General features: G+C 51.7%; 1 protein-coding gene across 4 annotated transcripts in view; it reads right to left on the bottom strand.

Annotated features, from left to right (window-relative positions):
• EEFSEC (eukaryotic elongation factor, selenocysteine-tRNA specific) overlaps positions 1-13,808 on the bottom strand; it is a 254,818-nt gene that overhangs the window by 73,241 nt on the left and 167,769 nt on the right. For 3 of the 4 annotated variants that reach the window (XM_036078496.2, XM_078074398.1, XM_036078494.2), the window contains exon 5: positions 5,958-6,029. The exons of the other annotated variant lie outside the window; for it this stretch is intronic. In XM_036078496.2, coding sequence (XP_035934389.1) covers positions 5,958-6,029 — 72 coding nt within the window. The remainder of the gene's footprint in view (positions 1-5,957; positions 6,030-13,808) is intronic. 4 annotated transcript variants of the gene reach the window in all.

The following is a 13,808-nucleotide window of genomic DNA, read 5'->3' as shown; positions in this document are numbered from 1 at the left end:
GCCCGGGTGTGGGGAGCACTCGTTTTCTCCCTGGATAAAGGGAGAATGCTGAGCGGCTCCGGGTGCAGGAGGCCAGGCCCTTTCCTGGAGAGCCATAATACTCAAGTGTTTGTTTAAAGATCATTAACTACCTAACCAAGAGGTCAGGGGGCAGAGAAAGTGAGAAGTGCGGTGTCAAAAGCCACAGCCAAGATCAATCAAAGAGAAACATAAAACATCTCTGAAATGGTCTACAAGGGCAATGGGAAACTAAGATTTTCAGGAATGCACCTCAGAGTAACTGGAGAATATTATCTTACACTAAGCGTCTGCCCAGCGAGGCAGGCCCCGAATCACAGCTCTTCCCCCCGAGGCCTGTAGCCGCCGGGTGAGCTGTCCTCTGGCCCCCAACCCACCAATCTCCCTTCTCCAGGCCAGCTTTCTAAAACACATGTCGGATGATGCAATTCCTTGGCACTGACTTCTACACGGGCTCCCCTCTTGCACATCACCACTTTCAAACCTTTTGGGTGTAGCTGTTGTGAGCAGGAAGATCCTTTGGTCATGTGAAATTCTATGGGGAATCAGGCCGCTGGCCGCCACCCCCCCACCCCCACATTGGGTAAGCTGCTCAGGGAGGGTAGGGGCTCTTGCACCTCCTGACGTCCCCTCTGCTGCCCCACCAAGGACTTCTGCTTGCCTGGCTTCTCCACATGGCCTTCCCTGGAGCCTCCCACCACATGGCCTGCCCCAACAAGTGAAGCCACAACCAGGGGAAGCTTGAACAATTCCCTACATACAGAACCACATATTTGTTTTGCCTGTGAGGACCCTTCTTCCTGGGACTTCTTCCACCTAAAATTCCTGTTCATGTCAGAGGACCTCCTGGAACGGCTTCCCTGCTCACTCCAGACCGAGCTGGTTACTCTCCTTGGGTTGCTCTGAACCTGACTTCCTGTGTTGCCATTGCTGCTTTATGGTTCTGCCAGTCTGTGCCTCCTCGTACCTACTGAGTTAAATTACGATAGGGTAAATATCCATGGCCCCATCATTCACCCTGAGAACTAAAACATTACCAATGACTTCACTCTCCTTCTGTGCTCCTTCCCCACCTAGTGCTCCTGCCTGCCCCCCAGCTGGAGGCAACCACTCTCTTGAATTTGGTGTGTGGCATTCCTTTCTTTTTATGTATATACGTGTACATGGTTGTGCGAAGGCTCACTACATGTGTAGTACATATGCCTAACCCATACTTTGTTTTCTGAGTGTTTGAACTTGAGAGTTCTTGCCCGTGCCGCCTACACCTGCAGCTCATTTGTTGCTGATGCTGTATGTCACACGGCACACCAGACCCCCATTCAGCCTCCTACTGATGCGCACATGGGTCATTTCCAATTTTTCCCTGGAAAATGATGCAATGAATTCCCTCTCAAACAAGACTTCCGCCTGATGCACAGTGCAGGGAGGGTTCTGGAAGACGCGGGCCCTGGACCAGAACTGCTGGGTCAGGAGCAAGTGAGGGCTCATGTCTGCTAGATAAACAAAGTACCAATGTACGCTTCCACCCACAGGCCAGAGACTCTCAGTGGATCCGTTTCTTCTCCAGTGTCTGGCATGGCCAGATTTCTTAATTTTTGCCTATCAAACTTGTGTATTTCCCCTTTTAAATCCAGGTTCCGGGGCACTTGGGTGGCTCAGTCGTTAAGCGTCTGCCTTCGGCTCAGGTCATGATCCCAGGGTCCTGGGATCAAGCCCCGCATCGGGCTCCCTGCTCAGCGGGAGGCCTGCTTCTCCCTCTCCCACTCCCCCTGCTTGTGTTCCCTCTCTCTATCAAATAAATAAATAAAATCTAAAAAAAAAATAAAAAAAAATAAATCCAGCTTCCTACTGCTGTACCTTGGTGCCTAGTGCAGAGGCTGGCTGACAGACGCTGTTTATGGCAGACCCAGCTAAACATCCAGCCCATCCAAAGAGAATGGCTGCATCTGATTCTGGAAGAGAAATGCCCCCCATGGCAAAGAAAGCATGGAGTGGAGATTCCGGAGCGGCTGGGGCCTGAGCGAGCTCCTGGTGTTCAGGATGCTCCCCGGGACAGAGGCGCAGGGCTCTCACCACCCTGACGGCCCCCACCCCCCACCATCAAGCCCATCTCCAAGCAGGCTTCATTAAAAGCATGTTCCTTTCAACGGGGCTTGTGTTCTTAGGACTGAAATAATAAAGAATGCTTTAAGAGGGCACTGTGAAGAGCAGAAAGACAAATAACTGTGCAAATCAAGATTTCAAGGGCCCAGACAGGAAATTGTGAAACAGATAAGGCAGGGACAGGGTGGCGTGGCACGACTGTGGGCTCTCGTGGGTGCGTGCAGCGGCGGCGGCGGCGGCAGCACGCAGGCTCGCGGACAAGCCCACATTCTTCAAGATGGCCTTTAAGAATGTGAGAGCCCATCTAGGACACCGAAATGCGGGAAAGTAGTTATGCCAATTCCAGAATGGGAAAAAAACAGGCTTTCCTTTCATTCACTGGCCAACTTTGGGAGAGTCCATCCATCTACTCAACAACTCACTCATATTTACTAATATCCAAGTTGAGTGGCAGAGGCAGTATATGTACATTCACTCAACACGTATTTATCAAGTTTCTCTCATGTACCAGGCCCAGGCCCCGGCGTGATACAGGGCGAGCAGAACAGACTCTGGAGTCTACTGCTGGGGGTCGGGGCGGGGGGAGCTTATAAAATCATCAACTAATAAATGCAGATTACAAAACCATGGAGAGGTGCTATGGGATAGAATAACTGGGTGACGCAATCCTTCCTGGGTCATCAGGGAGGGCTTCCCTGAGGAGGTGGCGCTAAAGCTGAGACCAGAGGGAGTAGAAGAAACCAGCCACAGGGGCTCCAGGCAGAGGGAAGAGCAGAGCAGGTCTGAGGCTCTGAGGTGGGAAAGAATGTGGCCTGTCTGAGGGATTGAAAGGTGGTGGGCTGGCTGGCGGGGTGGGGGCCAAGGGCAGTGGCATCAGGTTGGAGACATGGGCCCACCACCTTCACCATGAGGACAACAGAAGCCCCCGGTGGTAGTGGTGGCCTGGGGTTGAGCAGAGGAATGTCACCTGCTCTCACATGCTTTGACAAGGTCACTTTGGCTACATGGTGTGGCGAAATAAGAAAGGAAAGAGGGAAAGCAGCAAGGGAGGAACTCTGAGAGTTCTTTGTGCAGTACAAGGCTGGGGTGTACTGGCAGACCGGATGCGGGGACGAGGGAGACCCTGGCACACGAGGACGGACCCCCAGGCTCCGGCTGGAGGGACAGCCTTGCGCTGCAGGGAGGAGGGGCCGCTGAGAGATCTGTGCCTGGGAGAGGTCCGTGAGGCGGCTGGCAGCAGGTGCGCACAGAGATTGCAGCTCCAGGAGAGGCGGAGGCTGGGGGCTGGACAAAGAAGGCTCACGCACCTAACTGCCTCTGGCCTTTCCCCCTGGAGGTCTACCAGGTTTCCACCTGCAGCCTACCACATCTGAGACTCCTCTCCTTCCATCTGTCTGTCTCAGAAGTGGCAGCTGTGTGCTTCCGGCTGCTTGTGTGAAAACTGTGGGTTCCACCTTGGCTCTTCTTGTTCTCTCGCACACGTACCCAGCCATCGGGCGCTCTAGCAGGTTTCGCCTTCTCAACAGAGCCAGTGCCCGAGCCCTTCTGCAACCACTGCCCACCCTGCTCCCAGGCCCACCTGGCTTTGATTACTGCCCATTTCCCTGCAGCCTGTTCTCCACAGAGCAGCTTATACATAAGATATGACTCTGCACTTTCGCCTCCAAGCCCTTTACTGTATAACTAACATCCTTGCTGGGACCCCAAGGTCCTACAGTTGGCCCCTGTCATTTCTCTGACTTTATTTGTTACAATTCCCCTGCAGCCCCTATTCACGTCACTTCAGTCACATGAGCCTTCTTACTTCCTGCTCCTGAAACATGCCAAGTGTGCTCCTACCTCAGGGCCTTTGACTGGGATGCTCCTCCCCCAGATGCCCTATTTCTCTTTCCCTTGTTTACTTCCTATCCACTCAAATGTTTCTTTATCAGAACCCATCCTTGACTCCACAGTAAGAGCTCCCCATACCTATCTTCTTTTCTTTGTTTTATTTTCTTCACAGCATTCATCGCTACGTGACATATCATATATTTGCTTACGGACTGTCCCTCCCACACTGGAATGTAACCTCCACGAGGGCGAGGGCTTTATTTTTATTTTCTTTAACTTCTGTTTCTGTCTTCAGTGCCCAGCGCAGTGCCGGACATATAGAGGCCCTCGACACCTATTTGTGGAATGAATGAATGCAGCCATGGATGGGTGCAGTACTGTCCCTGCCCCCAGGGAGTTCCAGTCTGGGTCTGGGATGTATACATCTACAAAGGCGCATGGAGGTACATAGCCATGCTGTGAGAGCAGGGCTGGCCTTGAGGCTAGCTAGGAGTTGGGAGGTTCCAGACAACCCAGGGGAAGGAGCCTTCCAAGCCTCTCCGAGGAACGCAGGTTTCTCTGGTGGGGCGCAGTTAGGATGGTGGCAGAGAAGGCAGGTGGCAGAGCAGGGAGGTGGCTCTGCGTGGGACCGCCAGGCAGGCCCATGCCCTGAGCTCGAGTCAGAGAGGGGATGGTGGCTGCCAAGTCTCTTCCTCTTGTCCTTCCCCTCTTTCTGGCACCAAGCACTTCTGGGAAAGGGAGGATGGACCCACAGAGAGAGGGAGGAAGGAATACATCAAGCAAGCAAACAATTTTTAAAACTCAAGTTTGTGCTTGCTAAGCAATTTGGCCCTTTCTGACTAACAAAGCGGCTTTATCATCATCTGGGTCAGTTATTCTTCATGAAAACCCTACAAGGCAGGTCAATATTTTTACATTTAATTTTAGGGATGAAGAAACAGAGGTTTTTGATGTCTTCAAGGTCACAAAGCAAATAGGCTGAGACTTGGGACAATGAGTACAGGGACTGCAAGGCAGGCCTGACATCCCACGGCTGGTCTCTGGACCAGCTAAGCAGAAACCGTGCCTGGGCGGTGGGCGCTGGGGGCAGAGTGCCAGGCTGCTCCAGGTCTGGAGGACCATCGATGTGGATGTCCATGTGGTGAGAACCAGAAAGATGGCTCCAGGGAAGGGGCAGAGGGAAGACTCCACTGTGAGGGGACCCTGCTCAGGGGTAGAAGGAAGCCAAGACTTGGGAGTGGTGGGGACAGGCACAGCTCAGGCCCTCCCTTCCCTGCCCAGGCCACTATGGCTGCCCTGGCCATGGTCAGCAACGGCCTCCTCCTGGCCAAGCACAGCAGACAGCTTCAGAGCCAACTTCTCAACTGCTTTGCTCCCTCCTAGCCGCTGTCATGTCTGTGTTCGGGTAGCACAGGGCTCAGCACAGGACAGACACTCAGAAAATGTCTGCTGATGGAGTAGATGAGCGGGCAAAGGAACCCTCTGTGCACTCCCAGGCCTGACACACTCAGATACCCCTTCTGGTCTTCTGAGCATCTGAAGCATAGTTTTCCAGCATCCTGAGGACTCTGTAGGGTACTATACTCAGAAGGACCTGGTCTCTGTTTTGGAGACTACTGAAAACCTCCAAAAGAAGTGGCTCAAGGTGGAAATCATAAAGCGTTCATCTCTGCTCTTCACAGCACCTTGCGTGGAATAGTGGTACCCAGCTAATGCTGGATTCCATGATTTTACCCCATGAGCTGTACAGAGAGACCCTCAACATTGGTCAGATACCTACACGTGATGACGCTCTACAGACATGAGCAACCTTTTAGGTGGCTAACAATGATCTCATTTTATAGACAAGGTAACTGAGGTCCCAGAGGTTAAGACATTTATCCACAGCATCCAGGTCTGCCCACCATGAAAACCCAAATTCTTTTACTATATCATGCCATAAAAATGCATCTACTCCACCATGGAAATCCAAAGGAGTTACAAGCACTGTAGTGAGGTTCACTCACACGCGGGGAGTTCTTTGGCAGCATTCCTTCTGCGGGGTAAGAAATGGAGAGGCCCAGCGACATCAGAATACACTGCAAAGGAACAACAGTGTTTAGGGTCCTCCCGGCATTCTACGGAATCAACAGATGCTTCAAAGAAGTGGACAATAGCCTGCGCTTAGCAGTTTTTCTGATGTGCAGAGATTTTTGTAATAATGGTCCTGGCTGTAATGAGATTGGACCTCTATTATCCATTTTCGTTCCACTAATGAGCCTGGAAGCTCCTGGCTGTGCCAAAGGCGAGGGTCGGGGCCTTGCAACTTCATCATTACTTAATAAAATGTAAATCGGAGAGGAAAAGAAACACACAAGGTTTGACACTAATAAGCTTACAGCAGGATCAGTTACTTCAATTCAAAGAGGTTCAGACCGGAGGGGGAAAAATGAAATAAGCTTTTAAAGATCAGTCTAGGTTTGGCTCCATCAGACCTAACCAATTTTGTTTAATAAGGTTTCAATTTGGCTGCTCTTATTTCTCCCTCTTCTTCGAGCTAGGCCGGGTACAGATAAGGCATCCCCCCACCCTACCCCAGCCTAATGCATTAATTGCCTCTCACACAAAAAGCCAAACTCGGGACTCTGCACTAGGAGAGAGCAGTGTGGGCCCCTGGGGGCAGCCAGCACCTCCCCTGCTGGTACAGACCCCGGCACCACCTCTGGGACTGCAGAAGAGACCACCACATGGATCCTGGGGACTCCATTCTTACCCACTTGTTTTTTAGAGAAATGAAAACCATCACCAAAGGTATGGGGAATCAAATGACATCAGAACCACCTGTGTTCCCACCCTGAAACTGACCGCTAAGATGTGTCACTCGTACTTCATGCTGACAGCAAGCTGAAGAGCTCTAGTCCCATTTCCCTCCTCGACTCCCTGCAATTACTTTCATGAATTCCTTATGTATCCTTCTATTTTATACACTTTGACCCATGTGTGTGTCCCTGGATAGTATATATATTTGTTAAGTTTATACAAATTGTCCCATATTATTGCTTCACTCCCACTTGCCTCCTTCCTTCTGTATTATGTTTCTGACATCTGTTCTTCCTAGGAAATAGAGATACCGATCTATGTATCTATTTAGCATATATTTATCTAGACAGAGATACTGCTATCTCTGTACATATCTAGGTGATTCTTCTTGACCACTGCGTGTTATTTCTTTGTAGGAAAGCTCCACCTTTTATCCATGCCGTCACTGATGGACACAAGTTGCTATTTTTGCTGCTAGAGATGATGTTGCAGTAACCGTTCCTATACACATGGCCCCGTCCACACGCACAGCATTTTTCTAGCATGGGTATCTGCATGGAAGGCTGGCGTGGGGGCTATAGTCCAGTGTCGCCATGTCTCACCGATTGCTTTCTGAAGTGGCCGGCTTCCACCCACATGGGCAGTGCAGACCCTCGCCAGCACTTGGTATTGCAGGCTTTTTAACTGTTGCCAGGCTGATGGATTAGGCATGGTGTCCCATTGCTGTCTTCATGTGCATTTCTAGGGCCAGGCTCCTCAGAATCTCTGCTGCTTCTAGTTCACCCAAGATAAACTGATGAAAGCCCCTTGTCTACTGAGACCCTGCCAGGCCCCAGGGGCTTCATGGGCATGCTCCCGAGCCCACATGGCTCTTGGAGGTAGGAGCGATGCACTGGACGGGCAGGGAGGAGATGAGGTAGAGGAGATCTGCCCCTCCTCGCTGTCCTGGCTCTCCTCCTAGGCTTCCTGCCCTCTGAGCACCGGTGCCAGGAAACGCAGTCCTGGCAGCACTCGACACACTTCTCTTCCCACCTGGCTGTGTCTCTGGGGAACTGTGCTGGTTGACCAGAGGTGGGATCTGTTCTACGCAAAAATTCCATTGGGGCCTCAACAAAACACCAACTGGCCCCTGGGGAAAGAGGGGAGGGAGCCAAGGAGAACTTCCTCTCCGCGATCTCTGCTAAGAAATAAGGAATGCCCCATATGAAAAGGAAAAGAGGATCTTCAGGAGCCTGGGGGCCCACAGACCCCCAAAGACCCAATTCTAGGATTAGAGATGGAAGGGGGCTTTGCCTGTCTGCATGTCTGCCTGCTCTGGCTCTTCTCCTGGCCCTGGGCGCCCAGGCCAAGTTCCCACTCCCAGCAGGGCCCACATGCATCTTGCCCACCTGCACACCTCTCCCACCAAGACCAGCTCGGGTCACCCGCTCAGGGCCTTGGAGCACCCTACAATGTTCTTCATGGCACTTGCAGCACCTTAATCATGTCCACTATGTGCCTGTGCATTCTGTTGTTTTCTGTGGGGCTCCCGCGCCACATGGACAGCTGCCCATGCATAGGTTGGATTTATTTTGCTCACCACCGCCCTCCATGTGGCAGCTGGGGAGGAAGGGAATGGATTTGGTTTCCTACCACATGGCCCAGGAAAGGCCCCTGCTCCTCCATAGCGACCTTGCAAACAAACCCTGGTTATGAACCTCCCAGTCGCTGCAACAATGGAGAACCGTAAAAGTGACAAGGGGTCTGCCAGGAAGCTTTATGCTCCTCCTCCCAGCCACCCTCCACGCATTTGTCATCCCATAAAACTTTAAATTGAATTATACCAATGTTTGAGTCTTCTGTTTTCCATACAACTGGGGCTTTAATTGTTTTTAACGATATCCCTGGGCTTTTGGGGGGGTAAGGAATCCTTGGGAGGCAAGCCAAGGGAGCCAGCTCTGTCTTCGGGGCAGGGCCCAGAAAAGCCCTCTGTGGAGCTGCGAGCATGACCACACCTGTGCGGGTGGGCCTGCGCAGAGAACCCAGACGGGCTTGGGTCTCAAAGGGTGGGTCCCAAGTCTCCCCTTTCCTTCAGTCCTCTGTGAGTGCTCCCCCCCTCCCCCATGGCCCCTGCTCCTGGGGGGGGGGGGTACACCAGGCCCTGTGCTCTAGTTCTGAGCTTTGGGCAAGTTTCATGACCTTTCCAAGGCTCAGTTTCTTCATCAGTAAAATGGGGCTAATACAACCTAGGCCACAGGGCCTCTGTGAAAGATTTAAGGAGGTGGCATGCACCTACTATCTAGTGGAGCACTTGGAGAGTGCCAGGTCTTCCAGTGAACATGGTGGCCCCAGCCCCAACTCACGGTCCAAACCTCAGCCTCTGGCTTTTTCCTCATCCTTTAAAAGTTGCCATTGCCCATAAATGAGAAATCCTGAAATTCGTCTGCCCCACACCTACAGTTTCTTCCCATTCCTGGTCCCCATTTCCCACGCAGACTCCCCCAACAGTCACCCCTTGCCCATGTTTCTGCCAGGCCACCCGCCTAGTATAGAGCCCGGGTCATACAATGCCCTTGCTCAAGCCCGCCCAGGCTCTGGGTGTCGCGCTCACTCTCTGGCTGGCACTCAGCCCACCCTCCTCTCAGCCTGGCCTCCTTCCATGTCTATGCCCCGGCTCACTCTGAGCCTCTGCTCCTGCTTATTTATCCACCTTTCACAGTGGGCATTCTTAAGGGTCTGCTGCCAATGTCATCACCTGCATTCCCTCAACACACATACTAGTAGCACCTGCTACCAGGCAGGCCCTTCACTTGACCCTGGGGACATAGGGGAAGCCATGGCCTTTGCCCTCTATGACTCCACACTCACTGTGGGGAGCAGGTGTATAAAGGGCTGTTTAGAACACAATGTGTTGAGTGCCACTAGAGGGGCTCAGGGGGCCTGCAGAGAGAGGAGGTGACATCTGAATTGGATTTTGAAGGATGATGCCATGCAAATGAGATTAGGAGAGACAGAACGGGTGCATGGGGAAGGGGTTGTGGGGAAAGTGCAAGGAGGTGCCAGCAGGTCTGGGCAGAGTTCTATGGGGTAGGGTTCAAAACAAGATGAAGCTGATGCTGGGGCAGGGCTCTGAGGGGGCAGTAGCCCCTTCTCCCCATCTGTGCATCTTGTCCTGATGAGGCAGGGTCTGCCAATACAGAAGGGATTCAGGAATAGCCCGTGGAACGGAGTTCCAGGAAAAGCAAGGCTGGGGTTCTCACTTCCCGATACCTCCCAGGGAGAAACCTGTGCACGTGAGCACAAGATAAGATGGTCACCACAGCACAGGTAACAGCCACGGAGACCGGGCAGTGGGCCAAGAGTCCATCCATGGCACATGGCAGTGGGCAATATGAAATGTCCATGCTCACAAATGCATGCACTGGTCAGGCTCTGTATATAGTGACGGGGTGAGGCCAATATTGGGCAAAAACAGAAAAAGTGCAAAAACTACACGACATGCTACATTTACAAAATGGCATCATGTATTTTTACGTATACATATGTATTGCATAGAGAAGGGTTTTGAAGGGTACACTCAAAAGAATTAACAGGGGCCTCCTCTACACCAGAGGCCAGGATGGGGTGTGACAGAACGGGCCCTTTCCCCTTAACTGAAAAGTTTCACTTTGGGGACATGCAGGCATTCATAAACTGGTTATATAATTAAAAATTAATTCTTTAAAAATAAAAGACAGACATTCTAGTCAATTAAATTTAATACAATCAGGTTCCAATCAATTCACTCAACGAAGACGGACAGTTTGCTCTGAGCCAGACTCTGTGAGGGTGCTGGGCCAGGAGGAGCAGTAAAGGGAGGTGGGCAGGGTGGGAGGGCCCCAGGAGAATAAGACACACTCCCTGGCCTCCCTGCTGAGTGCTGTAACCCCAGACTTGAGTCTCGCCTTCCCCAACAACACCCTGAAGCTACAGCGGCAGGACGAGAAGCCAGCAGGCCCCCTAACTAAAGCCTGGCCCAACCTCCCTTCTCCACATGGGAAGACACTGGGGACTCTGCCTGAGGCAGCTGGCACAGAATGGGAGACTCTCTCATTTCTCCTGAAACCTGGAAACAGTCATGCCACCTGCCAAGAGGGGGAGGACAAAAGAGATGACACAAGGCTCTGAGTTCCTACAAAATAAAAGGGAAAAGTGGCACAATGGGGGATGCAACCACTCTGAACAACCCCAGCTCCATGCAGCACCCAGACCAAGAGCCAGCTAGCAGGAGGGGTGACCCCAGGCCAGGCCTGAGAGCCAGGCACTCTGAAGACACGACTGTTTTGTCCTCAGTCTGAGTGAACCCACCTTCACGCCACCCAGGTGCCCAATGGGAAGTGCCTGTTCTTCATGAAGTGGTCTGGAGACAAAGACACGCTGCCCACGACCACAACCCGCATGGCCACTCAAGATCACCCTGGTCCAAGCCTTTCTAAAAGGGCTAATTGTTTCTACATTTTACGTCTAAGAATCCCACCCCTAGGAAACTCTCTGAAAGGCAAAGATGGGTCACTAAACTATTCACTTCACTATTCTTTATGATAACCACAAGACGGTGACAACCCAGCTGCCCAACAGTAGACGAATGGCGAAATAAACAGCGGATGAGATGTCGTGTAAGTAATCAAATATACAAAGCAATTTTATCAGCACGGAAATATGCTTTCTCTATAATACTGGACAACTAATCGAGGCATAAACATATTTAAAATATAATTGTAACTATAACTAGCAGTTGCCTCTGGGTGATGGGCTTCTCCGTGAGTTTTGTTTTCTAGTTTCTTCATACTTCCTGCAGATTTCTAGAGTGATCACGTATTGCTTTGATTTAGGAGGAAAGGCTTTTAAAAACCTAAGTTAAAGGAAAAAGGAAGACCATCCCACCAGGCTGCAGTGATGTGTCATCTCTGCAGAAAGTCGGGTTCCTTCCCCAACCAAACGCCCTGGCCTGGCAGCCTGCATCAGGCAGGCATCCTGCCAGGCACTCTGCATGTTCTTGCCCAGCCGCACAATCACCCCTCCAGGTAGGTGGTGCTGTCACCACCATTTGACAGATGAGGAAACAGTCAGTAACCTGCTGAAGGCCACTTGGCTGGCAAATGGGGAAATGAGGATGCAAACCCAGCAATGCCTGGCTCTGAAGTGCAAGCTCAATGGCCTACAGCTCAGGCTACGACTGAGCACGGAGCACAGAGGCCTGGCCCCAGAGCTGTGGCAAAGTGGGGAAGCAGTCACAAAATGGCTCAGTGTTGGCAGAGGCTACAACACAGGGGTGGCAGCAGTGGGGCTGAGACGCACTTGGAGGACGGAAGAAGGCTACCTCCAGGCAGAGAGCAGGGCGGGTGGGGAAGGTCTAGGGCTGGGCCTTGCCTGTGACTGGGAGAACTGCGTCTGACTGGCCTTTGTCTTCTGTCATGAGCCACCTTCTAACGACAAAACAAAAATCAAAGTAAGGTCTGTTCAGGAAGGAGAGGCAGTCTCATGTTTGGAAGTCTTGAAACAGTAACAGGAAGGGTACCCTGTACCAAAGATTTTTTCCTCCTTTCTATTTTCTATATACTATTCTGTACTTTCCAAGTTTGTCTGTAGTCTTTAGTATTAGAATGAAAAAAAAAAAAAGACTTTGAAGGCAAACATCAAATATTTCTATTTTAAACTCAAATACATCACCTAGAATTAATTCCATCAACAATGATGAAGGTTCTGCTATGTGCCTAAGGCACTGGGCCTACAGCCTTGTACTGCTTATGGGCAAGCAGGGCAGGGAGCTCATGCTCTGGCAGAGCAGGATGGAATGGGTCAGGAGCTGGGTATCCAAAATAAAAGAGCAACTTTCCCCCCCTCTGGTTCCCTCTTCCCTCCTCCTTGGGATCTCCTAGGGAAAGCTCTCAGTTTTGCAATGGAGTAAGGAGCCCACTGACCCATAAGAAACCTGCATTTCCACTGGGCCCGGAGCCCTCAAGGACCATATCCATTCCCTAGGGGGTCTCTTGCTGAGATGCCAGCACGCCAAGGTGTCCACAATTCCTCAAAGACAACATGATGTGCTTCTGCCTTTCCTAATGGCAGAGAACAAATGTAGGACACTACCCAAAAATTGCCCGATAGAAGCACAGAATTTCTTGGAAGTCCTAAGTTTTATATTAAGATTCATGGAAATTTTTGCATTCTGTGCTGTAAAAGATCCATGTTTGTTTTAAATATAAAAATGAAGTTTGGAATTAACTGCCCTTGTGAAAACAGACTCGTTGGCCATGGCACATGGTGGCATTTATCCCCGGCACCCTGACCCAGGAGCAAACAAGGTACGAGGGAGGGATGCACTCAACTGAAGGGATGCAAGTGCTCACAGGCCTAGGGAAAGACTCAGACAGGCAGCGAGAGGCTCGTGCACACGACTCCCCATCTCCCTGCACTCACTAGCTGACTGCCAGCCCCAGAGCGCACCGAGATGCCGTGGGGAGTCCACTGCCCTTGAGCACCAGGTTTCGGCAGCACACCTCTGCTGGAGTGAGCACCTGCACGCTGCTGAGGGAGGCGCCAGAATCCAGAGATACATATGTGCCATCCAACCCCTCATCTTCCACTGCACTGAAGGAACACTGACCGTCCCAACACTAGCCGACCCTACTGAGGGGTGGGCTGGCATCCATCCTGGCAACCACCCAAGGGATTTTTGAGGGGACTGCTTGTCTTCACGGCGTTTGCCCCCGGGGCTGGCCTTGGAAGTTAGCTCCATGCCAAGATGTGGCTCCAGCTTTGCAGGAAGCACTCCACCTTTGCAGGAAACCATGCTGGCCAGGTCTGCCACTTCCCGGCTGGGGAAGGGCCTGGCCTCTTTACCCTCTGAGCCTCAGCTTCCTTGTTTGTGAAGTGAAGATGACAGCGCCTGCAAGGCTATGGCAAGAACTAAAAATGACGTGAGTGAAGCCCAAGCACGGTACCTATCACTCAGAAAAGAGCTGTTATGATTCAAAGAGTGAAATTAAAAGCCCCAGTGTGGGGGGAGCGGGGGGAAGCAGCAGAAAACTGTATCTGGA

The sequence above is a fragment of the Halichoerus grypus genome, chromosome 1 (assembly GCF_964656455.1).
Source record: "Halichoerus grypus chromosome 1, mHalGry1.hap1.1, whole genome shotgun sequence".
Classification (NCBI taxonomy): domain Eukaryota; kingdom Metazoa; phylum Chordata; class Mammalia; order Carnivora; family Phocidae; genus Halichoerus; species Halichoerus grypus.
The sequence above is the reverse complement of the archived record's forward strand: the minus strand, read 5'-3'. Positions and strand labels throughout refer to the sequence as shown.